This window comes from Oenanthe melanoleuca, chromosome 21, assembly GCF_029582105.1.
Source record: "Oenanthe melanoleuca isolate GR-GAL-2019-014 chromosome 21, OMel1.0, whole genome shotgun sequence".
Lineage (NCBI taxonomy): Eukaryota > Metazoa > Chordata > Aves > Passeriformes > Muscicapidae > Oenanthe > Oenanthe melanoleuca.
The window spans coordinates 2,734,230-2,759,662 of record NC_079354.1 but is presented as its reverse complement, the minus strand read 5'-3'; the positions used below and the strand labels follow the sequence as shown (position 1 = coordinate 2,759,662).

Below are 25,433 nucleotides of genomic sequence, written 5' to 3'. Positions count from 1 at the left end.
AATCTAAAGCTCATAACACAAGGTCATCATCAGGAGAGGTTACTGACAATCATCCCTCTCCTGAAATCTAGAAGGGAAAATTAAAATAAAAAAGCCAAGGACAGTTGTCATATCTTACTTCTAATTCCTGCTCTGTATCGGGATTTTTGAACTTGCGCAGATCCTGTTCTGTAACTGGGAGTTCTTCTCCTTCACTGAATGAACGATCATTTCTACGTTGGTTAAAATCAGTTATCTGAAAAAAAATTACTATAATGATCCCTTTCCTATATATAAATAACAGCTATGTTGTCCTACCTTTGCAAATTAACTTTTTAAAAAATTAAGGACAAGGAAAACTTCAGTAGCAATTACTTCTGGCTTATGATATTCCCATCCCCTTCATGTCATTATAAAGGCAGCTCTTCATAAGGATTTAAGATGTAATTCAGAGAAACAGTATTTCCAGAAAAAGCAAAGAATGGAATTAGATTCCAGTTAATGAAGGACTGTCACCTGCAGAACTCTAGTTGGCCCATCTCGGATGACTCTCACGGCCAGTACTCCTGAGCCAGGCCTCATCTTTTGGTTTGTGAACTGCTGTTCAGGTGGAACTGGCCCCAAAAGCTCAAGTGAGTTATCAGGACCTAGAACAACTTCAGCTCCATCATGAAGACCCTGTATTCCTCCCTTTGCCTGGAGAAAGAAAAAAGAGTAAGGAAAGAAAATTAAGTAATTAAGTGATAGGTAAATACTTCAGATAACTATTTATATATATTAATTTAAAGCCATGTTTTACTTTCCTCTTCTTATTTGTCAGAACTAAAGGAAGAGCAGTTCAGCAGCATTTTACTTGATATTACTAAAGTTTCTGCTAACTCATGTTCAATCAGCTGGCAGACAGAAGAAACAGCTAAGATCAATAATTAAGTAATTGATAATTAGGTGGGTGATTGATAAGTAAGTGGGAATTAAGTATTCCCACTGCACATTTAAAACTGAAGCTATCACATCATCAAGGGACATTGGAAAGTCCTTCCTGAAAAGTTTTCCAAAATAACAAGATGCTTTTTAAAAGACAAACCCTGGACCTGTATATGAGAATGTAAATCCATACTGATCCAACATCTAAAGACAGAAATACAGAGCTTTTTTGGTTACTTCAAGTAGTAATTAAATAACTGCAGCAATTTAATCATAAAATGATCGATGCAATATCACAGTACTAACTAAAATACTTTTCTCATTTCTAATTAATAGTGCAATTATTTGAAATTAATAAGAACATTCAAACAAACTTAAAACATAAGCTGCTCGCACAGCTTGCCTTGCTCCGTATTCTGAACTTGCCTCAAAGCTTTTAGTTCATTTCAACACTAAGCCCAAATGACTCATCCACATCAGCAACAAACAAAACAGGTCCAACATATACTCAGTACTGACCTGGACAACAAGGCCATGGATGCCACAGGTCAGCTTCCCATCCTGAAAGCTCCAGGTCTGGGTGGTGCTGCGCCGCTGGTCCGGCCGCCTCAGCATCAGGGGCTCGTACCTGCAGGGGTACCACAGCTCAGAGCATGCACCTCAGGACTCAGGACTCACCTCAGGACTTTTTCTCTGCACTTTTGTTAGTGCTGAACATTTGTTCTGCCCCCAGCTCATTTTCCTAATCTGAAGTGCTCAGTCAACAGTCACCTGCTGCAAAGGCATCAGCCATGCTTTTACAAGTATTTCCAAGTCACACAGGTGATCCTAAGATGTTTTCTATAAAACTAGATAAAATCCAGCTCTTTCACATATGGAAAGAACAATGTCTTTCCATATTGAGAGAATATCATATGAAGCATGCTTTGAAAGACATTGTTAGAAACCCCCATCAGTTTCCTGAGGAGCTGCATTTCAATACCTGTTATCTGTGACAGCTGCCAGGCCTGCAATATCTAAAATCATACTGGAGTCCTCGGAGCGAGGAGAAGCTTTGTGGGGGTTATGGGGAACTGAAGAACCTTCATGGCAAAGCATTCCTGATTCTGTCATCCTCCAGAGCTGGGATCGCTTGCCTGGCTCCTGTCACAGAAAAATTCAACATTTAAATACAGTACAGAGAAAGCATTTTTGTTCTGTTTTGCTATCAGAGGCTTTGTACTATAATTCCTGGAATGACTTGTATACATTTAACTTCACAGCCCTGAACTAGAATTAGGAACTAGTTTGGATAAAGGCTTCTGATTGAACTCTGATATTCAATGAGTACACAACAGCAGCTGGATGCAGAGTTGCATTTAAAAGCTGTTTGTTAATTTCAGCGATCTTTAAACACAGTTTCCATTTCTTAAGAGCTCCAGGAACACATGACTTGGCTTACAATGCTCCCAAAAAGGAAGCATGTCTTACCTTGTAACTTCATGAGAATATCGAACACACAACTACCACATTCTGTTGTCTTGGAGGCATTTACAACTTTCCTTGTCACTATATTCCAATTTCTTTTTCTGTCACCTTTACCCCTATAAAAGTCTTATACAGAAGCACCACCACAATTCACAATAACCTATCACTTTGCAGTCTTTCTCTACCCTTTAAAAGTTTGAACTTTTTTTTAATGTTGTCCTACTTTCAGCATAGATTTTACTTCAGCACATAGCAACAGTATGATAAAAAAAAAAGACAAATGTGTCCTGGTACCTTCTTTTTCAGTAAAACTCGTTGAGTCTTTGGAGAAACATCAAGGACAAGCTCTGCATTTGCAGCATCCTTGTTTGAAGTAACTGGTCTGACACTTGGCTCCTGTAACCTGGAACACCATGAAAACTGCATCATGTTTGTTCAGAGTAGCAGCTTCTTTTGTAGCATGAATTAGATCTGCACCAAAATTCACTTCCAATAGAGCCTGTCAGAGTAACATTTATACTGGGGGTTCTACCCATCATGTTAGGAATTACCAGGCCAACCTGGTAACTTAAATACATTTTTAAAAGGGTGTTTGGTTTCTCACTGGAACTAGGAACTTCACAGGCAAAACAGATGAATTAAAAGACAGTTTTCTACCTCATGTTGAGGAAAGTAACAAAGCCCTGTATCAATCTCCCAGAGCTGTTTTCAGTAGCATATAAACTACTGCAAGCTTAAACCTCACAGGCATGTTTTAAATAGGTGTGATTTGTGGTAAAGTGTCCTTTATACAGCAGAAGACATTAAGTCCCCAGAGGGGGACCCAAACATCCTGACTCTTCTGAGACCACGTAGTGGGGTTACAGCAGATGCCTCATGCTAAATCCTTCTCACTGTGTGACAGAAAACACAGTGTCAAGCTGCACTTCTAAAGCAAAGGTACTGTGTCCAAATGAGGTAAAATACACAAATTATTGACAGCCAGACAACTTCTGAATTTGGCATTTCTTCTGCTAGCTAGAAGATAAACAAAAGTTTAACTCCATGTGGAAAACTTTTGAACGGTAACCATTAAGAGAATACTAATTTGATATTAATTAATTAAAGCTTAATGTGAACATCAAAAATGTTTCCATCAAAGATATAAAGAATTACCCTGAGAAAGTGTATGTAGCAGCAATATAGATGAAGTTTTCATAGTAAAGCTGTTTGCTGTCTTGAAAGTCATTCATGCAGCAGACAACTTCTGAGGAGCCCGCTCCTTTCACTGTCAGTGTGATGAAGGGAGGCAGGACTGGCTCATCCCATGCATAATCCAGAGAGGTCATGGGCTTCACATCAGTGGACAGCCTGGGCTCCACCACCCCGTGCTGCTTAAACACAACTGGGACCTGGAACAGTCAGGAAGGAGGAGTTTGTTCATACAGGAATTCTTCATCAGACCGACTTTTTGCTATTATTTGCTCATTTACCAGGAGTTGATGACTGAAACATGTTCAAATCACTTTTTTTTCCCCCTCCAATCAATTCCATATGCATATTCTTCCATTAAGGTCTTAAGTAAAAAGAATCTTAAAGGGATCTTTGCCTTTATCTGTCATCTGGGGTTCAAAATGTCTGCAGGCCCCTGGAGCATCTCAAACCCTGCTAATCTAAATTACAAGACTAGAACAGATTAAATATCATCCCTCTCATTGGTGATACTTCTCTTCCTTGTAAGATTTTTAAAGCTCTCATGAAAGCCACAGTGTTACTACTATTATTTGAAAAAGATGACATAGCTGTGTACTTCCAATTTTTACTAGAACTTCAGAAAATTACAATCACAACAGACTAATACACAGACTTTCATTTTATTTCATTACACAAGTTAGTCAGCTCCCACTTATAAAAAATACAGAAGAACTACTTTTTTTACTAAGAAAAGTTAAGGAAAAAATATGGGGTTTGTTTTTTTTACCTTGGAGAAGTTGTCAATGCGGAAAGGCGGCGGTAACTGGTCGGTGTCGCTGAATGCAATCCGATACGTGGCTCCTTGAAGGGTGATTTCTACTCTTAAGAAGTAACATTTTCCCAGGGTGTCCCTGAACAAGAATACAAACAGGTAAACTTCTGATCTGCATTATCTGCAGTGTCACACAAAAGATTTATAGGTCACAGCTACCTCATATTAATGTGGAATGAATTGTTCTTGTTGACCTCAAAGCCCCCGGACCAAATGCAGTTTGGGACATCCATCAGCCTCACACACAACAGCTGATCATAATCATTCCGTGGCCAGTGGAACACCACACTGGAACCAGGGAGGGTGGAGATGTAGCCATCAGGATTGGATGTTCCCTAGGAACAGGAATTGATAAATAATTGGTAAATAATCCCAGCACTGAAAAAAAAACACTATTAACCTACCTTAACACCTCTAAAATACAAACACAGTCACTCTTCTGTGAGGTGGATGCTGCTATTGGAATAATCAGAAAGATCCTCATACCAGCCAACAATACTTTAAAGAACAATGTCTGCTCTTGGTGAGCAGATGCTGTGACAGTACTGCCCTAAGAAGTCACCACCAGGAAGCTTCTTACCCGACCTCTGGCAAACTCCCGCTGAACAAAGGCCAGTTTGTGGTGTGATTTATTGTCCAGCAGGTACCGGGGAGCAAAGGTGACCATGCAGGTGTCAATGTAACGGCCTCTGCCTTTCTTGACATCAATGCCTGGTAATAAAAACAAGGTGAAAATACAGCTATTATTTACAAAAGAAAAAGATAGCTGCCATAATATATTTCAGAGAACACAAGTTCTTTCTTGGGTTCTTGAGATGAAGTTTTTGTGCCATAAAACTGCCTTGCACTGGAACATAATTTTAAACAGTAAATGTAACCTTATGCCATCTGTCATTTTCTATTTCTCAAGTACAGCTTAGATACTGAAGATAACTGAAGATAATAAACCCCAAAACAATTCCCAATCAGAAGTATATCAATGCAAGCAATTATTTCACTTTTAACCATATAAAAAATTCCTTGACAATCAGTGTGGATTAACTTCCAGACTCTCATTTAATTCAAAACTAAAATCTGCTTGTACTTTGTGTACAAGGAATTCAGAAGCTGCACTCCTGCACATCAGCCTAGGCAGGCACCACCAGCCAAAACCCACAGAAGCAGCACATGGCTGAACAGTCACAGTACACAGACATTCAAAATAATCAGAGTAATGTCATGGGGTTTAGAATGTACTTGGAATTAAGATACAGAGGGAATAAAAACACAGAAGTAGACAGAACAGTTTGACAACGTAGTTATTAACACTCAGTGATGAAATGCAAAATTAAAAATAACTCAAAACTAATTTTTAAGCTAATAAAGCTTAAAACAGAAGATCTAAAAATGCTTAGAATACTATCTTTTGTTTAATAGTTTTGTCTGGACCCTCAAAAGCCTTTAAGAAGGCGTGTTTCTCTGCTGCACTTGTTCTGTTTCTGATGTCACTGACATTGTATCTCACCAATAGCTCTCAGGGTTTCCAGTGCTCCCATCACCACCTACCAATGTTATAGATGAGGCCAGGCCTGTTTCCACGCTGGATCACCTTAAGGGCTCTGACACCACTGCCACCATCCAGGGAGAAGCCCTGGCACCAGCCAGGAGTGCCTTCAGGATGGATTCCCCTTCCAACCCGCATCGTGCAGCTAAGGGTAAGAAGAAAACACAAAGGTTTAGTCATTTAAATGAAGGATCAGATAGCAACACCATGCTGGTGATCAAACACATGCCCAGATAGAAAAAGAACATCTGTGTCTGGATGTAGAAGCATTTGAAGCCATGATAAATCTCTTACTGAGTGACTCATTCTGCATTTCTGCCATAAGCCCTTTCAACACATTGGTAAGGAGTCAGTGGCCATGTCCTGTACAGAGCTTGGCAATTTCCAGACTCATTAATCATGATAGCATTTATGTGTCTTTTATCTTTGAAATACTTTTTAAAAAAACATTAAAATTTGGAAAAAAATTGAGACACAACAGAATTGGCCAACCAAGGAGCTTTTAGTAGGAAATGTGTAAGAATCCAATATGCTCAACACAGTATTAAAAAATGTATCATTTTACAGGTCATCTTAATTCATCCTTGTAAAGTTCCTCCTGATTGTCCTTCTTACTTACAAGTTTGGCTGTTCTTTATCAGCATAACAGAACAGCAGTGGGCTGAGGCTTCTAGCAAGCTCATGCTCTTCAAACTGACCAGCTGCATCTGTTTTTGCATTATCTTGTCTGAAGATAAGTGGCAAACCTTCAAGTAAACACAGAAGAAAAGTGTTAAACTACATATCACCTTTGTACAAATTAAAATGAGAACAGTAAAAATTTCAAATTAAAGAACCCAAGATTTTTGTTGTAGTATTTTAGCTATTACTGTGCATGAATTCTCCTTCTAGTTCTTCATCTAATCTTCTCAAAACAGCAGTTCAGAGCTGCAGGTCATGAGACTGGTCTGTGCGACCTGAAAGTGCCAGTGGAAGTTCACATAGACTCTGCAATTCAGACCTGTTGCCTTCTTAAGGCATTTCAGTCTTTGAAAACCACAAATTTTAACAGTGATCTAATCCACATTGATTTATTGAGAGGTACAACAGCTCTTGTTTGAAAATCTGTAATACAACAACCCAATGTCTAAGTTATCTGCTGTAATCAAGCAGTAGCTGCTGGCACTTTTAAAAATACAAATCCTTACAACCTTGATTCCTCTTAAGTAGCATTTAAAAGAAATTGATTAGAAAGCTGTGGAGACCCAAAAATGTTTTCCCAACTAGGGAATGCAACCCCTGCTCTGTTCCCTGGGTCAACCCCATGCCCTGTCCCAGCCCTTCAGTCACTCCCACCCTAATTCCCTGCTGGTCCTCTGCTCTGGCCCTTCCCTTGTGGCACCCCCATGTCACCTGATAATTGGTCTCTGATGCTCTGCCTGCCTGCTCATTCCATGTACTAAACCTGGACCCTCACAAGAGTTTTAGCCTTTGTTCCCCCAACCCTGAATTCATGCATGGCTGAAATAAACATTTCTGTAAAACCCTGCAAAGGCCTTTCCTGCTGACTTCACCCCAAGCAACATCATAGATGCAACAGAAAGCAAATCAAAACACTACAGGAAATCCTTATTTCCCACTTCATGATTCCAACAGCACTTGCCTGTTTTGTTGATTAACCAGTATGGGGCTGAAATGAGTATTTTGAGGGAGCCCTCAGCACGACACACGATGCGGATGGTGAGGTTCAGCAGCCGCTTGCTGACATCGTACAGCCGCATCCGCACCATGTAGTTCTGCGTCCCCGGGGGGATCAGCAGCTCTTTGCAGATTGGGAAGTTTTCTAGCAATACCCCTATGAAACAAAATAAAACATCACCACACAAACACAAGGTTTTGATAAGCACTTAAGCTGGTGTTTCATGTAACTTGATCTCCCTAAATATTTCTAGATTTCACCCTGATCAACTTTTAAATCTGCCCAGTATAGTAAATTCTGGCCTCATGAAAAAATGCCTCCATTTAAGTCACAAACAGCAAAACAAGTCCTGTAAAAGACCCTGCTTAGGGTTGATTATTGCTTTAGGCATTACAGGTCTAGACAGTGTTAAATAACTCCACATATACTCTCAACACCAATTACTTCTGTTAAAAAGAAATGAGCAAAACCACCCAAAATATTAGCAGCTTATTTGATTTATTCCCTCTTTACCACTGTTCTCTTCAGTTTCCACTCTCAGGAAACCAAGAACCAAGCAAGGAACACTAAGTGACAGCTGACAGATTTAAAGGAATTATGGCAATACTGGGTTGGAATGAAATCATCTTTTAAATGCTTTCATTTTCTCTATTTTTCCATTCTGTGCCATAGTTCCTTGCAGAAACAAGTTTCTGGAGGCACAGGGAGGAGCAGCAAAAGGCAGGAGCCTTACCAAGCTCGATGTTCTGGGCAGTGTCAGCTGTGTGCAAAGCAGCTTCTTTGCCAGGCTTCAGTGTCCCACTGATGGGCAAACCCTTCACGTAGAACTCCAGCTCACAAGGCAGCAGATTGCAGATTACCACCGTTGGCAGCAGGTAAATGGTGTGCCCAGGCTGCCTGAAAATCTGCTTAGCACTGTCAGAGAAGATGCTGGAAGGCATGTAGTCTGGGTAATTCTCTTTCTTTATAGCCACACAAAACCTGGGAATGCCAACACGTGAGAAGTCAATGAATTTGATAGAACAATTAAACCCTGTCTTTTTAACCATTAAAGTAAACTATAATCATGTTCTTAAACATAAATGCTGAATGTGTCCTTCTTCCCAGTAGATATATCCTTGCTCTGACCTCTTGACATTTCAGTTTTTCATTAGTTAAGGTGAAAAACTGAGTTGGTAAACCTTCATTTTAAATAATTTGTTTCTTTTGCTCCCTGTGATACATTCAAAACAGCGTATTAGTAAATGAACTATGGAACTGACACAGAGCAGTAACTATATAGTGGGCAAAGGTCATTTCCTGATACAATTTTCATAATCCCTATTTTAGTATTTCCTAAATTCAGTGCAACCCTAAATCAATCATATCAGAAAACTACAAAATCCCATTAAGCCCTCACTATTCAGAGACATTTTTGGCCTCAGAACTGAGCAGAGGACATTGAGGACAAAGAATGAGTATTTGTAAACATCTTTTGGAAAACCACTCACTATCCTCAGTGAGACAGAGCAGTTAATTTAATCTAAGTTCACATTCTATTTTCTAACAACTACTTTTTTTTACAATAAATGTTCATAGTGTGCTTTGTATTGTCAGGTTTAACAGGCACTGTCAGAAGGGCTTCAAGGAGTCCTGCAGAACCAGAGCAGCTATACTTCACTGCTTTCTCACTATTCCAGAGACCCAATAAAACATCCCACTAAACTGCAGCAGCTTTCATCTCTAAGCATTTTCTTTCCTCTTATTTACTTTCACAGGATTTCATTTATCAGAGCTTACAGAAGAAGAAATTTTCAGGCTTTAATTACCTGAAAAACCTGCTGTTTTCAGACTCCATGGAGTGACACTCCCTCTTGCTGCTGCACACCTCTGCTGTCTTCTGGACATCAGTCCAGTGAATTGGAGCCTTACAGAAGAACACTCCCATTCCTTTGGGCCTGGCTTGCAAACGCCAGGATGTGAGATGTAATGGAATAGCAAAGGAATCTCCTGGCATAACTGCTGGAAGGACTACAGGCTCTGCAACCAGAGAAGAAAACACACATATCAAAAGGCTCCTTTAATGAAAAACATAAAATTTTGTAGTAGCAAGTCTCAAGTTTTTAAGGCAATGCATCTAGTTTTAATGTAAACCACTTCCTGCTTTATGAACGTTCAAAAACCAACCTGTTATTTTCCGCTCTATTAACAATCTGGCAGAAGACTAATTTCAGTTTGTAAAATGAAACAGTCTAAAAACTTGCTGGTACTCAAATTCTTTAGTGAAAATGCTTGTTCCCAAAACCTCATTCTTCAAACCTTTTGGGTACATTATCAGTGTACCATTACATTTCTACACTAAAACTTTGCATGTAACACCAAAACCCTCTAGACTAATGCTAAAGAGACAACTTTGCTACATACAGAAATAAGATTCACTCTTTACAGAGTCTCAGCTTTTCCTGTTTATATGAACTACAACCAAAAGTTCTACTGGGCTCTTTAGTCTTTTGCTGACTGTTTTCTTCCTGACATGACCCAAATCCTGCCCAGGGAGGACTGTTCTGGTGTGAAGCATTACAGATGGTGGTGAATCTTCTTGGGTGAAACTCCCCACAGAATACAGGGAGTGCTAGAGGAATAAGGGTCACAGGAGTGTAGAGCACTCACTGTCAGGGGCAGAAGGACTGTCCAGCCTCAGCTCCATTGGAGTTTCCAGCTTGTTCTTCACCATCAGGGCAGAGCGCACTGTTATCACCTTCCGGGCGCTCCCCTCCATGGTGACTTCAAACACCACACGAACTGGAGGCAATGAAGAAAACTGGAAGATATTTAAAAGCATTAAAAAGCTCAGGTAATGAGTAGGTCTAGAAGAGGGACACCTCCACTATGAAGCACTAACTGCTGGAGAAAAACTTGCTAACTGAGTCCAACCATGTGTGACTCATAAGATGTATAAAATTTCATAATGGTGGTTTATAATCCTGTATCAAAGCACAGAAAAATTATGAAAATGCAATTTCACATGCCACTAACTCCACTATCTTTCTCAAAATGATGCAAGTTCAAATAAGAGCAACAGAGATTCTAAGAGAAGAACTTTATACATCATCTCACTATTATATCATTTAATAAATCCATAGAGTTTGAAGTCTAAGCCTCAAATAATTACCAGTCACACATCATTCCTATCTGTCAAAACTGAAAATATAAGGTGGAGCTTTCTTAACATATTCATACTTCATAGCTGCCCTTCTGCTGTAGTGTTTTACCTCCTGCATTACACAAAGTCATTGCCACTTTGACCCTGAAAACATTTAGTATGTATTTACATGCTAGAATTCATATATTGGAACTTAAGACCCATCTTTCAAACATTTATACTGGTGAGGAATTATAAATATTTGTTCTGATTTGAAAGTGCATCTTGTTTGCTTAAATTTTGTTTCCATTCAATTGAAAAGGTTCTAGAAGGATGGAAAAGCCAGTTAAATCTGTAGAGTTTCCCTACTCTTACTTAAATAGCTCTCAAAAAAATGAAAATATATACTCACATAGACTTGTGGATGTATTATATTTGTTCTATTTATTGGGCTTCCAAGCTGGGAGGAAAGCAAACAAGAAGGTTAAAGAAGTTCAACTTTTAAGATACTGCTCTCAGCTTTAACACAGAATTTTACCACAGAAGAATAGACTTTCATCACTTTGTGTTTCTGATCTTCAGTACAGCTTGGAATCATGTCAGAACTAGATTAGAAAAGCCTGTTTGTAATACTGCTTTGCAAGAAAATGAAGCTTAAGGAGGGTGTGTTGTAAAGAAAAATTCTACAGGAGATGTTGCTGAACAGCATTTCTCACTAATTTATCATAATCTCATAATTTGTATCCTTTTCCTTCAATATTCAAATTACAGAGAGATAATCCTTTTTATGCTTCAATACTAAAACATCAGAAAATTTAAATAAGAAACCACTGGGTCTCATCAGCAGTATCAAATCAAATTTAATTCTGTTTTATATCAAAAAGATCTCAACCTCCTATTTGTCCAGTGCTCAACAACTTCCAGTAGCTAGTCTCAAAACTTGGTTTGTCTTGAAATCCACAAGACCATTTTTACCACTGAGCCTCCACCAAATGCCAGCCTGCTGATTATTACAACTGCATTTTCCCTTCATGACAAGTATATTTTGTCTACAGAGCCACATACTTCAAAAACAATCCCTAGGCTTACAGGAAATTGCCAGTGTTGTTTATTTTAAGCAAATTAAATACATGAAAAGCATTCCTGCAATAAAAGAAATAAAAGTAGCTGCTGAAATGCTGGGCTGATTTAAAGCTCAGTCTCCATGAGTGCATGGCCTGTCACTAATACATTTGTTGTGTCACTGGAAGCTTTGCCTGCCAAGCACAGATGAACTGCTGACTGCTCTGGCTGTGCTTTGCTTCCACAGTTACAAACCCAGCATCTCCAGTTCTCCCAAGCCAGGCTAACTGGAACAGGGACAATCTCACACAGCAGATGCTTTCAGATCAAAATCTTGCAGACATCATTACTACTAATTTACATATTGTTTTAAAACAATTAGAACTTACAGTATGAGAGGAGGGATTCTTATCTGGTGCAGCATATCGGAAAAATGTTCCAACTTTGTCTACAGACACTGGACTCACTTCCTCCCAGCCATTCACTCTCACTTGCAACTGATGAATCCTTAGGTCATGTGTGTGCCTACCAGGGTAGATCAGGTTAAATTACCATTAAGCATTATTATACAGACTAAATACCAAACAGTTCAAACCACAAACATCCTCTGGATTCTGTTAAAAGAATCTCACTAAAGCATTAAAAAATCCCAAGTTTTTCCATTTCATGGATAGATGGACCTGATTTTATGTCTAATTACTCCACCTTTCCTAAGGAACACACAGATACATAACTATGTTGCAAAAATAAAAAAGAGTGCTACATATTTGTTAACAAGCTCTATTTCTTACCTCTGATAACAATCAAGAGTCATTAAAATAAATGAATGATTTGTAACCAAGGCCCCCAAGTTCTTCTAAAAGCTTATAATGATCCAAGTCACTATAGAAATAGCTGCCACCAATAGTAATAGTTGCTGCTTTACCAGAGAAATTATAATTTCACTCCATACAAGAGTATTAAAAATAGAAACTAAACATTAACAGTAGATTTTAAAGAAATTAATTTTTAATATAACACCTGCCAGTGCCCTCACAACTGTGAACCTGTGTGCTCCATACACAGACTGTCAGAACATCTCATGGCCTGGCCCCTTCACCTGTGTCTGAGTTTCCCTCTGGTTTCAAACTCAAACGGAACCTCTTCCCCAGTGATAACCTCTTTCCATTCACTGACATTATGGGCATCACCCAGCAATGTCCCGTTTTCCTCAGGAACAACACCTGGACTCCCACTGTGAGACAGCGCAGCCCTGTGAAGAGAATCACAGCATTTTACAAAGTGATACTTCAAGTTACAAGTGCTTTTCAGTCTGACTCAGTCCTGCAGTGAACACTCTCACACCATGAATGTACTTGACTGGCTTCCACATTCTGCTAGTTCTCTTGAAAAAAAAAAAAAATTTGTTTAATAATAAAACTATCTATCTCTGTGTCAAAGAAGAGGCTCTTAATTGAGTAAAACTGGGAGTTGTCTACATGTCTCTGCAAAACAAAAGTACTGAAAACAAGAGGGTTTGGCTGACAGGGAAGAGGAGCCAGACATGAGTGTGTGAAGTGGTCCCTGCAGAGCTCCTTACCGGGTTGGGGTCGTAGTCAGGGTGGCAAACCAGAGAGTGCAGCCAGTGTGATTCCTCAGAGCAAAGGGCACAAAGGGCTGCCTGCGCTTCGGGGTCTTCACTTCAGCTGCAAAACAACACAGACCTGTCTGAATGCCCAGGAGAAACTTTCAGCAGGTGTTACTGTGGGATCAGATACAATGGCTGGAGAAACACAACCTGCACTAACTAAAGGAAAACAAAGAAACAGAACATCAGATTATCTCTACTACAGAAATGGTCTAAAACAAACAGATATTCTTCCCCTACATCAACCCCACTTGGACTGAGCTTCATCTACACCTTTAGTTTCTTTATATCAAGTCTTACACAGTACTATGCTTTCAGTTACACCTAACATGTAGAAAATCTAACTAAAATCTCAAGCATAATCAGAAACCTTTTATATACACCCAAATGCTCATTAAATACTGACCACACATTCACTTATAATTAAGATTTATGCTGTATTTAATGTGACAAATACAGGATAAGCCAGTATCCCCTTTAAAAGGACTTTTATTCTCAAAGCCTGAACAAATAGAAATATTTTCCTATACAGGAAAAAGCCTACTGAAATACAGAAAATAATTTGAGAGCAACCAAAGCCAATCTGGTTTTGTTAAACTGCTGGGACAGCAAAACACCAGAAGATACTTCTCCTCTCATGTTTGACTTTTTCCAAGCACAAGTTTCTAACAGGCACACAAGTGTTACTCTCATCTTCCACACAGCAGTGCATGAAATCTGTGAAAATACTTACTGAGTTTGGACAGTAAATTACTGTCAAAGTCCAGTAATTTACTTAAAAAGGAAGATAAATGGCTGCTACCTCAATACACACATCTTTGGTAGGAGAGAAGTGGAAAGGAGGCACACACAATAAATCAGCTGCTTAAAGAAAAGGTAAGACAGAAATCTCTTCCCCAGACCTGATGTGAAGTCACTCCAAAAAGTTTCCAGAGGCAAGCAGGGGTGATGTGGGGAGGGCAGGAAAGTTTTTGAAGGAGTTACTGATCATGACAGATGACTTTCTGTCAGATCAACAAATCCCCAGGTACCCTCACATTGTCCATGGAGATTTAAATCTGATCTAAAGCTTACAGAGAAATTTATTTCCAATTAAACAGCAAGAAGATTAAATCTCTGAAAATCAAAATTCTGATTTTTGCTAAAATCAAATAAATGTTTTTAGTGTTGAGTTTCACTTTATATAACTTTTTGGCTAGCCCAGGTTCTACAAAATTAGACCAGAAGCCAAATGAACTTTTACTCTGGTGTTTAATCCATTGCCAATTTATCTTTGGAGACTTCTAAAAGAGAATTTTTGGGACTATGGCCTGACTTTCAAAAGAAATGTAAAAGTTGCATTTTGACACTACTGCCTGAAAATAAAATAGGCTATCATTACCAGGAGTATTTTTTCATCATTAATTTAGTAATTTAGCTGCAACCCCTACTAAAAGCCAAGCAATTAATATTAGATGTTTTGCTGCCTGTTTGATTTTTGGGGGGAGAAAAAAAATAGAAAAAATATTTCAGAAAAATAAATAAAAAAATTTTCCATTTCGTTGTTTTTTAAAACTCAGTGAAAATATTTCTAATGGCACTCAAACAGGAAACAGATGTAGATTTCTAGAGAGTTTTCTGTCCTCCCATCCATTAACTTTTCTACAGGGCTATATATTTATGAAGTGTGCTGTTTGTCTTCTGCATGGTTTTGCCCAAAACCTGTCCTGTCAAATAGAAGCCAAAGAAATTAATAAATTATTTATTAGGAATGCTTTACTTCCTAAGGCTTCCTGAAAACAGCCTGTGCTTCTGAAGGCATCTGAAAGTTTAAAGTACCTAAATATGCTAAATCAGGCATAAATATGTATATTTAACATCTGGTAGATATTTTTAGAATATAAATTAAATATTTTTATATTATAACACTATTTTTAACCCCACTGTACTGTCCCTCTAGAAGAGGGACACTGGATAGTCAACAATTCACATAACCTTCCTCACAAAGAGTTTTCCTACATGGGGTTATATTTCTCCATTCTTTCCTGAAGGCCCCAGAGAATGACAGGATGAAATACTAAATTTAGCACACTAAAAGAAAAGTAGCTGTTACATTATTTGGCTTGAAGGTTTTTTGGGTTTTGATTATTTTTAAATATAGAGCCCAATCCACCAGCAAGTCCCACATACAGCACAGTATTTATTGTGCCAGAGCCTTCCAAAGAAGAAAACCACCTTTGGGTCTGTGTGCTGTACAGTACCTCTAGCATAGATCTGATGCTCTAGGTTAGTCAAACTGGCTGTACTCCTAGTTCTAAGGTAGACAAGAGGGAGGCCTGGCAGACAGGAAAGACAAAGTTAGCAGGTAAGAAAATCCACACAAATACAGGCAAATCTTCACCTGCATGCATAAGGGAAGATCCACATCATGCAATTACAAGTCTCTAGCCATTTGCTTACACTAAGCTGGCATTTGAATTGATAAAATTCCTTCCAGAAGGAACTCTGAGAGAAAAGAAGCTGAAAAGAGCTGTCATATATTGAGAGCTATTACTCAGGTGATTATCTCACCAAGAGAACAGTAGTTTTTTCCAGAAACTCAGTTATTTAGGTCTTTGGGATACAGAAACACAGAGATCCTCTCTGAACTGCACACAGTCTGAACTCAATACTGATTTAATCCTTGACATGAGTGGCAGAAAGAAAGGAAGCAGAACTAGCAGTGCAAAGCTCCTTCTCAAAGTTAAGCAGCCAGAAAGCTTTTTGTTTTAAAAGCATTGAACATAATTGAACAGAAAACAGCCTTTTTTTTTTTTTTTTTTTGGCAAACATCTCTAACAAATCACTGTATTGTGAGAATCCAAAATACTTATGTTTGGAATACATTAGACAGATGACCATGTGTGTCAGGACTGTTTCAAATAAAGTGTGATTAATGACCAACATACCCTGCCCAAAACATGGGGGATCCACTGAAGAGCCCATCCAGTCTTCTGAGCTGATTACATTCACTTCTTTGTCCTGTTTACAGTAATCTTCCATCCAGGACTGCTTGGTACATGTGTATTGCTCTAGAGGAATGTAAGCACAGACAGTCAATGTCTCCAAGGTGGCAGTAAACAAAGTAATTGAAAAGTGTGTTAAATTCATCACACTCAAGTTACTCCACTCTAACAGCAGAAGTTCCACTTCACTGCTTTTTCTGTGAGTCACTTACATAAGTTGAAGACCAACAACAGCTCATAAAATCACAGCAGTGTCTTAAAAAAATATATATCCCTTAGATTTTATTTTTTAAAAAAACTTCCAGTGGAATTTTATGTTTTAAGACACTCCTAAGTCAATCTAAGAGTTCTCCCTGCCAAGGCTATTAACCTTAAATATTTTCATGTTAGAAGTACTTCCTAGGGGTTTGGGGGTTTGCTTCTTTTTAAGAGGCACATGCACATTCCTGCATAAATATCAAGACACCAATTGAGTCCTCTGGCACAATATTAATCACAAACTAACCTCACTACTTATTATCACTGCTTTTTAAAAGTATAATCTTAGGAATCATTGATTTGCTTCTCCTCCTGCCACCCTGCCTCCCCCTCTTTCTGCCAGCCCCCTGGCTTCTCCTTAGGGGAGAAAGGACAAAGGAAAGTTTTTCTGTTACATCTACAAGCTCATCTGTTGGCTCTTCTGTTATTGTGCCAGATAATTCTGAATGAGCAACAATATTCCTGGAAAAGGCACACAATTAGAGCTCCACAATGGAGAAGCTCACATAAAATTGGAGTTAAGGATGAACAAAATATTTGGATTTCCAGAGGTGGGAACTGACAGCTCAGGTGCTCAGAGACCAAAGAACTGAAATGAGTAGCTCCCCACTACACCTGTCAATGTACTGAGAAATGATGAGCTGATCAAAATATTTTTAAGCTCTGTGAAGTACAGAAAGCTTTAGGTGAACACCTGTTTCTGATTAAAAATAAATTTCAAATAACATACAAATTTGATAGAATTCATATGACCAGAGAAACAATTTCTACTAACCTCTAACACATGCAGCCCATGTCTTTACACTTTCACACCATCTGACAGAACACAGGCTGCCTAAACTGACACCTGGTACAGCATCCTGGGAAGCAGGGAGGGCCTGGGCCAGTCCTGCTCCCTCCAGCAGCACTTTCCTTAGGGATGTCTGTCATTTCCAGCAGTGCAAAGCAGAGTGCTGCTCTCAGGGAACACTGCCACATACCTATGAGGACAGAGGTGATGTTCACATCCAGGCGTGGCGTGGCCTTGACCTCCAGCCGCAGGCGGGGCGGGTGCAGGCGGCTGGGGGCTTGCTGCTGCCAGGACACTGAGCACGGCCAGGGCTCAATGAAGGGCTCCCACCCTGGAGAAACAAAACCATCACCTCTGCCACACACATGGAATGCTATGTACATACTTCATCATCAAACTTTCTTCATTAGAGCCTTTACTTTTAATCCATGCTCAAAAGGAAGTTGCAAGCCTACTGATTTAATTTAATACCTAACACAAATTTGGTCCAGCTTCTCCATTTAGACCATGTATGTAGGGTCTGCAGAAATATCTTAGTTCCAATTAAAGCACTAGGAGGCAATTACAGCTCTATAAGTAAGCTACCTGAAATTAAGCTCTCTCAAACAGCTTTGACAATGATTTTCACACAACAATAAGTTAAGTTGGCTATTAGTCAGTACCTCAGAAGATAAAGGTCTAGAAGCTGCTAATAAACCACCCTATATATTTTTAAAAACAAAGTATTCTTTAAAACAAAAAAATTAACTTGTTATTGACAGATAATTCCTGAGTACTTGTCACCAGTAACATAACAAAAAATTTATTTTCTAAGTTAAAAAAACCCACAACTAGATTATTTGTTTTGTCAGTATCTGGACTGTATTGAGGCCTATCTTGCTTTTTTGTATCAAAAACATAAATTGTGATGGTCTTCTTAGGTTAATCCTTTGTCTTTGCCTAATCATCTGCCCTCACATGCTTTTCCTTCCTGAAACACGGAATAAGCTGAATGTATCAAACAATTAAAGAGAAGAGAGAAGAGAATGTAGAGACAGATTGTTATAAAACTGTTATTTTGCTAGATAACTTTTTTACGCAATTCCATTTGAAAATCTGAGTGCCACTTTCATATCAGCAAAATCTCACTTTGCACATCCTTCCAGCTGATCTCAAATCAGGATATCTTGTCTAGGATCTGTCTCACACACACAGAGTCCCAAAAGCCAACCTTTCCCTATTCCCTTAGAGACATTTCACAGTGAACTTCAGGCTCTTGTAGTTGGAAAGGCTGTTTCCTAAACTTCAGTAAGAAAACAACCCCCTAGGTATTTCACCTGAAAGCTCACGGTTGTAGTAATCTCCAGAGAGGGTAAAACGAGCATGGCCTTCAGGGCTGGTTCTCAAATGTTGGAGAAAATTCAAATCTGTGGAAGAAAAAAACCAGAAGAATTTAAACTAATGCAAGACAATCATGTTTCCTGATTTTGGGATCTGTCAAGTAAGCAATGGAAGGTTTTGTCTTGTCTTTTAAACTGAAATGGTACAAAAAGCCTATCACAATACTCTTCAAATAACACTTGCAGACAGGCACACCTTACAACACAGAGCCTCCCTAGGATTCTGCTCAGGGCAGATTTCATTTGTTACATGATGTAAAAAGGGGAAACCAGAATCTTAACCCTACAAAGTCTGTAATCTTCTTAAAATCAAAACTTAAACCAAACACAATAAAGAAAAAGGAACCCCCAATATCCCACACAAGCACCACCAAGACACTGTCAGTTGAAACTTGACAGTCCTGACAGACAAGAGCAGGATGCTGAACACTCCCAGAACTGACAGTCATTTTCTGCACAGGCAGAACCAGCTACTCACGTGAAAAGGTTAATTCTGCCAGGGGAACATCACAGTCCATGCAGTCATCTATGAAGCAGATGCAGACACTTTCTGCCTTTATTTCCACTCCAGAGATGAACTGGAAAGGCACAATCCCCTGGCTATCTCGACCAGAAGAGGTCTGGGAAACTGATTTCAGAGGTTCAGCATTCTTAAACAACCAACTTGCTGCTTTTTTCATGTCACCTTAGGAACAAGCAAACAACCAATCATCACCAACTTTCTCAAAGACATGTATTTAGTAAAAATCATATAGAAGCAAACTAATTTTCTCTCTCTTAAGAAAACATTCTCAGTAGTACCTTGAATATGGTCTATTTTGTAACATAAATATGAGAAGCTTATAAAGACACTGGCATATCCTAAAAGTAAGGAATGTGTTTTGAAGTTCACAAATGTAATAAAAATCTATAACATTATGCATGCCTATAGATAAGGTGGGAAGCATGAAAATGCTAAAGGAAAAAATAATCACTTGTGTTAAAGCTTTTTCTTCTCTTCATGTACTGCATGTAGAACTAGATAAATATGATTTTAAGAGGGAGAGATGAAAACACATGCTCTCAAGAGGAAGAGATGTGTAATAGCAAGAAATTGGTGCAACAAAAAAATTACCAACCTGAACACAACTAAAACTCCCAAACAATAATACACTCAAGCACCCCACACATGACATCCCAAAGGGCAGAAAGAATCCTTGGGGGGTGGATTTGACACAGCAGCAGAACAGGAAGAATGTTTAAGACTACAGGCCAGCACAGAGATGTTCTAAAGAAGGAAACAGTGCCTGTGCATTGCCACCTGACAGTCTAAAGGCTTCACTTTATTGCAATTTAAGTAATATGAACAATGTGCAAACCTCTGCTAAGAATATCTGATGTTACCTTGGCAGATCAGAAGAGCTTTACGACAATCCTCAACGCCGAATCCCAGCTCCTGGAGGCGAGCCAGCTGCAGTGCTGCAAGCAACAAGCACAAACCCTTGACAGTTATCTACTTGTTTTATTTCTAAAATAAAGATACATCTGTATGAAAAATGGGGCTTTGTTTGTTTAAGATTGCAACTGCAAAAAAAAAGCACATGATTCAGCCTTGTTTTTATGTTTTTTACAGTGTCATCAGAACAATTATTAGGTTCTACCAACAGAGGGTCTTACACCATAAAGATACAAACATCTTTTGTGTTAAGCATGTAGATTAGCTTCACCTTGTAGAAACCTCCTTTAGATATAAAAAATGGCTTCACTCCAACAGTGAAAAACATACCAAGCACAGGATCCAGCACACGTTTGGGTCCATCTCTGGTTTCGTGTGCCACGGAGCTCTCAGCCCCCAGTGCTGAACTGGAGGGGTCAGCAGCACTCCCAGCACTTGAGGCAGCTGAGTCAGGCAGAGCTGCACTTGTCTGCTGGGGAATTGACTTTGCAATAGCCAAGAAGAGTTGAACATCATTGTAGGACAGTCTGATATCCAGGGCTTGCAGCTGAATCTAAATGAAAAATTAGAATGTAAGATTCACTTGCATTTTCTACACATTTTTTTAAGTACTTCAGACATTAACAAAGCTTTTCCCAAAAGAAGACAAAATTTAGTGTTACAATCTGATCACCATGCTGTTTTAAAGATCCAATAATAAAATTATCAAACTTGTTATTATTTTCCAACAATCAAAAGTATCTCTGGGAAAAGAAGTTTTAACTTGATATAATGGTTAAAAAAGTCTTTAAATATAATTCCCCTCTAATACGTCCTAACAATTAGAAATAGAAAATAATCTTTTTCTTTCAGGTATTAATAACTACCTAACACCATCAGTCTACATAATCAGCCCATTTCTTTCAGCCACTATTAACCTTTGTAGCATATCCCATAAATCACTCTTTCATTACACCTAAGAGCATTTCCTGTATGCTTCTTTCTTTTTCTTTTCCATTTATGGAAAAAATTACCTTATTCTCTTCTTATGCATTTGAGAGTCTTCTATTGAATCCTTGGGCACAAAAATATCTCTGCTAGTATTCTCTACTGCATAGAATTTTATTCAGGCATTTAATATTACCTCTAGAATAGGAGGAAAATCTTCACTATTGAAAGCATCCAGCAGTCCTGAACCTCTTGGGTAAGAAGAATTCCCAATAAGTTCCATATGAATCTGTACTGGATCAATAATTGACAGTGCAGTCTCTTGCTCATTTCCTAACCGGCATGAAAACACCTAAAAATTGCAAATTATTTTTTAAAATTATGATCTCAGACAACAGACCTGGCAAGAATTAGCAATATTTTGAGACTACAGTCAAGTCTTACAATGTTTTAACAGAAACAATATTAAACTATTCTCAAAACTGCTGTAAAATGAGAGCATTTGATAAGAAACCAACAAACTTCAAGAAGCATCTGTGGAGTACTCCTTTTGTATATATATTAATAGTAAAGTATCTTCAGAAAACTCCTCTAATTAGTTAGACATTACACAGAAGCAAATTTCTTTTCCTTACCTCAATGTCAGACAAACTGCCAGAGAAAGGACGATCTAACAACTTGGGCTTGTAAGTGAGAACAGTGGTTCCCTTCAGAATAATTGCATTGGTATCAAAGCAGGACATGTCTTCAACAACCACAAATTCAGTTCCTGAACCAAAAAAAAGCACAAATAACTAACAGGGCAGTTGGCAATATCATTAAGGTACTTCAGCAGATTTTCTGATTTCCTTTAATGAACCTGGTTTTACACCAGCACACGGCTTTTAATGAAAAAACTCCTAAATCAACACCAGAGAAGAGCACATTTACCTGTCACATTAATCTTGACTTCCAGCTGCTTTTCTGCTGTCACAGGGAGTGAGGAACGTTTGGTGACCACTCCACTTTTCACAGTTTTGGGAACAACAGTGGTGTCACTGATGCAGGGTCGCTGGCGGGACAAAGGGGCGTTTTCCCTCTTTTTGGTATCTCCAGGAGTGTACAGAAAGTCATGGACCAGTAACAGCCAGTCAAATATCAGGAACACACGAAGGTTGTTCAGAACTACTGTGAAACTGGAGGAATCCTTAGTAGACCTTTTTAGAAGAGAGAAGCACACAGGTGAACTTTACAACCTGCAGATATTTAAAATCATGCTGTAAATTATCAGGATATACTAAGAATTATATATTTTATAGAGATACACTTAGTTTACAGTCAGGTCCTTAAAATACATACATACATACATACATACATATATATATTTTTTTAAGTTTCTTTTTAAATTGAAATTCCCCAATATGCTGTACCCACAGAACCTCAACAGATCTTAACTGCACAAATTCTAAGCCATAATGGTACAAGAGATTAACTGAAAAACTACTTGACAGGAAATTTATAAAAGCTCCTTAAACCACTTGCATTATCAACATTAATTTCCAAAATCTCAAATTTTAAAACCTTTTTTTATTATAATTTTATGTCTGTTGGGTATCAAATCTAACATTCAGACCTGGATTTGAAATAAGAGGTACAACATGAATCTCCTCTCACACCCTGGCAGCATTTTGCAGCACAGGAAGCTGCTTTGTCATTCAGAAAAAATCTCAGCCTGCTTGAGCTCCCAGCATCCCATCCTGAAGATCTGGCTAGGACAGATAAAGTGCTTGGCTTCATGATCTGGAATACCAGTTACATTTGATCATGCTAACTGGAAAATTTAAGTGCTTAAATGCCATGAAACCATTTTCCATGCAGCACACTGTGAACTACAAAATCTCCAAAGAACTGTGATGCCTTAGTGGGGAGCAGCTCTGCCTGTGCTGCTTCCAACAGCAAAAGCCTATAACCCTTCCTGGCTCTCCAGGATATTTCAAGAGGCACCAGCCAGTACAACACTATCACTGAGCTCTGCCAGCCCTCACATCTACTGCCAAGGATGCTCTCACCACTAAAAACAGACCACATGCTGCTGTGGCTGAAAGTTAAAATTACAACAGTTGGGAAGAAGATTCCTGAAACTCTCACTCATAAACCAGATTAGGCTGTACTGTGCAAACTCACTACTGACTCAACAGTTCTGTGAAAACCATCTGGGGTTTTTTTAGAGTGTATTTTTTACTAAATTTCATTTTAGTTTTATTCAAATTTAAATGTTGACTTCTTTCTGAATGGATTTCTTAGGTACCTAAAACTGTAATGCAGAATCCAAATATAAAAAAAATTCTCTCAATTGACAAGTTTCTTCAGCTGGTTTTTATGAACATATGTCTCCAAAATTTTCTACTAGACTAAAATAATCCACGATTTTTTTCTTCTACATTACTCCTGTAACTGTTTCAGAAGGCATCATACTTATATGAGAGTGAGAAAGCTGAGCTTGGTCAGCAAATCTGATCAGAAGTGAAAGCAACATCTCCAGTCATCTCACTTCACCCTCTTTTTTTGTAATTAACATTCCTCAAAAAAACACTGTGGTGATACAGGTAAATACTGACATTATGCTTCATGTTCCCAATTTCAATACTAAATTAGATAAAAACAGGTCAGAAAAATCAAACAGGGTACGACAGAACAGAGAAGAGAATAGACAGATTGTTTTTGAAAGAGGCCATTTCTGTCTGGATTTGATGCTCTCAGAAAACCATGTGTGACACCTGCTGGGAAACAGCTTTTATGCATCTTATATTAAAAATTCTACAAACTGGTTTTATGCACACATACAAGTGATAGGCCAGACTTACCAAACTTCAAACACTACTGATTTTAACAGGTCAAACCTTTATCTGATCCATTACACATTCAAACCTAAATTTTATTGCACCAAAAGAAAAAAAAAATCCAACAGCTTCCAGGGAATTAATAACTACAGATTTCAATCTATCATTGATCACCCCAAAAATGCCATCAGATTGAAATACAATGTCCCCAAGTTTATCTACAATAATAAGAGGTGTATTGAAACCAGAACAATACATTATTAAAAACAAACAAATCCCAGAATTACCAACCTGAAATGCAATTCAATCTGGATTGCTCCTGGGCTACTGTTGTTCTTTGATGACTGAAAGATGCAATTGAAGACATTTGGGGGGCCTGTAGCATATTTCTGTCCAGCATAACGAGTGTCAAAGGCCATCATGGAATGAGAGACCAGATTTACAGACTTTGTTCCATTTGAAGAGCTTTCAAAAAGCAACTTGGATTTCTTAAAATCAAACCTGGGAGAATAAAAAGCAAAACAGCACACCAAAGAGACTTACAGATTATTTATTCCTTGGAGTCACTTAATTTACAAGTATGGCACACTGCTGAAATCTTTCATTTAGGTATTTTCTAAAACAACTACAATCATGTCCCATGTGATGGAGATAGAAAATAGATCAGTACTAAATGTAATAATATTTTCCACTAATCAAAAACCTCCTGGATTTAAAAAAACCCAACAAGCCAACATAGCAGAAATCTGATTTTTAAACCTCCCCTCATATTGCTTTCTTAATTAAAATACTATTTCTCTTGGGCAAGTAAACTGATTCTAAACTGACTATTATTTCAAGGGCAACTGGAAAGACAGATCATATCTTTTGAATAGTGTCATTCACTTTCATCTTTCAGAGAAGCTCAAACTCTCAGTTTGGACTCTAATCAAGAAATTCCATTTCACTGCATTATTAAACTGCAATTCCACATATTATTTCAATTATTGTCCTGTATCTTTCACATGAACATAGTATTTAGGAAAAGGTATTCAGTAATAGAACATTCATACCTGGCTAAAGAGGTGCATCCATCTTTTCCCTTTGGATCCATCAGTTCCAGGCTCACATTAACCATGTCAATGAGGAATGACATAGAAGTATACACCTCTCCACTCAAAACTGTCTGAAAGTGGAAAACATCAACATTCTTTTTCAGAGCACCTGCTTAACTCTCATCTATTAATTAAACTGTATTTCAGAAAAATGTAGATAGCTTTTGTGTGGTGTCCTTCTCCTCCAGAGAGTTTCATTAACCATTACAGGGGAAATGTTACATTTCACAACACTGTGGCCTTTAACTTGAAAACGACCATTAATCCATTTTCACAGTCTTAGAGATTCTTTGTCCTTAAAATACTGCTGCCATCAGCAAAATCAGCAAACCCCCCCAGGC

At 38.4% G+C, this 25,433-nt stretch overlaps 1 protein-coding gene across 5 annotated transcripts in view; it reads right to left on the bottom strand.

The window, feature by feature from the left end:
- Nucleotides 1-25,433, bottom strand: part of VPS13D (vacuolar protein sorting 13 homolog D) — a 93,621-nt gene that overhangs the window by 41,965 nt on the left and 26,223 nt on the right. For 4 of the 5 annotated variants that reach the window (XM_056507906.1, XM_056507903.1, XM_056507905.1 and 1 more), the window contains exons 29-58: nt 25,051-25,163; nt 24,290-24,499; nt 22,110-22,375; nt 21,815-21,948; nt 21,376-21,531; nt 20,583-20,805; nt 20,201-20,275; nt 19,296-19,502; nt 18,755-18,844; nt 17,629-17,769; nt 16,334-16,456; nt 13,359-13,464; nt 12,879-13,031; nt 12,169-12,304; nt 11,130-11,177; nt 10,246-10,396; nt 9,405-9,615; nt 8,330-8,577; nt 7,561-7,752; nt 6,538-6,664; nt 5,921-6,063; nt 4,956-5,086; nt 4,535-4,710; nt 4,331-4,454; nt 3,526-3,761; nt 2,665-2,773; nt 1,886-2,046; nt 1,423-1,531; nt 496-675; nt 119-235 (exon numbers count right to left, since the gene is read on the bottom strand). In XM_056507906.1, coding sequence (XP_056363881.1) covers nt 119-235; nt 496-675; nt 1,423-1,531; nt 1,886-2,046; nt 2,665-2,773; nt 3,526-3,761; nt 4,331-4,454; nt 4,535-4,710; nt 4,956-5,086; nt 5,921-6,063; nt 6,538-6,664; nt 7,561-7,752; nt 8,330-8,577; nt 9,405-9,615; nt 10,246-10,396; nt 11,130-11,177; nt 12,169-12,304; nt 12,879-13,031; nt 13,359-13,464; nt 16,334-16,456; nt 17,629-17,769; nt 18,755-18,844; nt 19,296-19,502; nt 20,201-20,275; nt 20,583-20,805; nt 21,376-21,531; nt 21,815-21,948; nt 22,110-22,375; nt 24,290-24,499; nt 25,051-25,163 — 4,596 coding nt within the window. Of the gene's footprint in view, nt 1-118; nt 236-495; nt 676-1,422; nt 1,532-1,885; nt 2,047-2,664; nt 2,774-3,525; nt 3,762-4,330; nt 4,455-4,534; nt 4,711-4,955; nt 5,087-5,920; nt 6,064-6,537; nt 6,665-7,560; nt 7,753-8,329; nt 8,578-9,404; nt 9,616-10,245; nt 10,397-11,129; nt 11,178-12,168; nt 12,305-12,878; nt 13,032-13,358; nt 13,465-15,646; nt 15,722-16,333; nt 16,457-17,628; nt 17,770-18,754; nt 18,845-19,295; nt 19,503-20,200; nt 20,276-20,582; nt 20,806-21,375; nt 21,532-21,814; nt 21,949-22,109; nt 22,376-24,289; nt 24,500-25,050; nt 25,164-25,433 lie in introns of all 5 variants that reach the window. The other variant, XM_056507907.1, reaches the window with a different exon arrangement.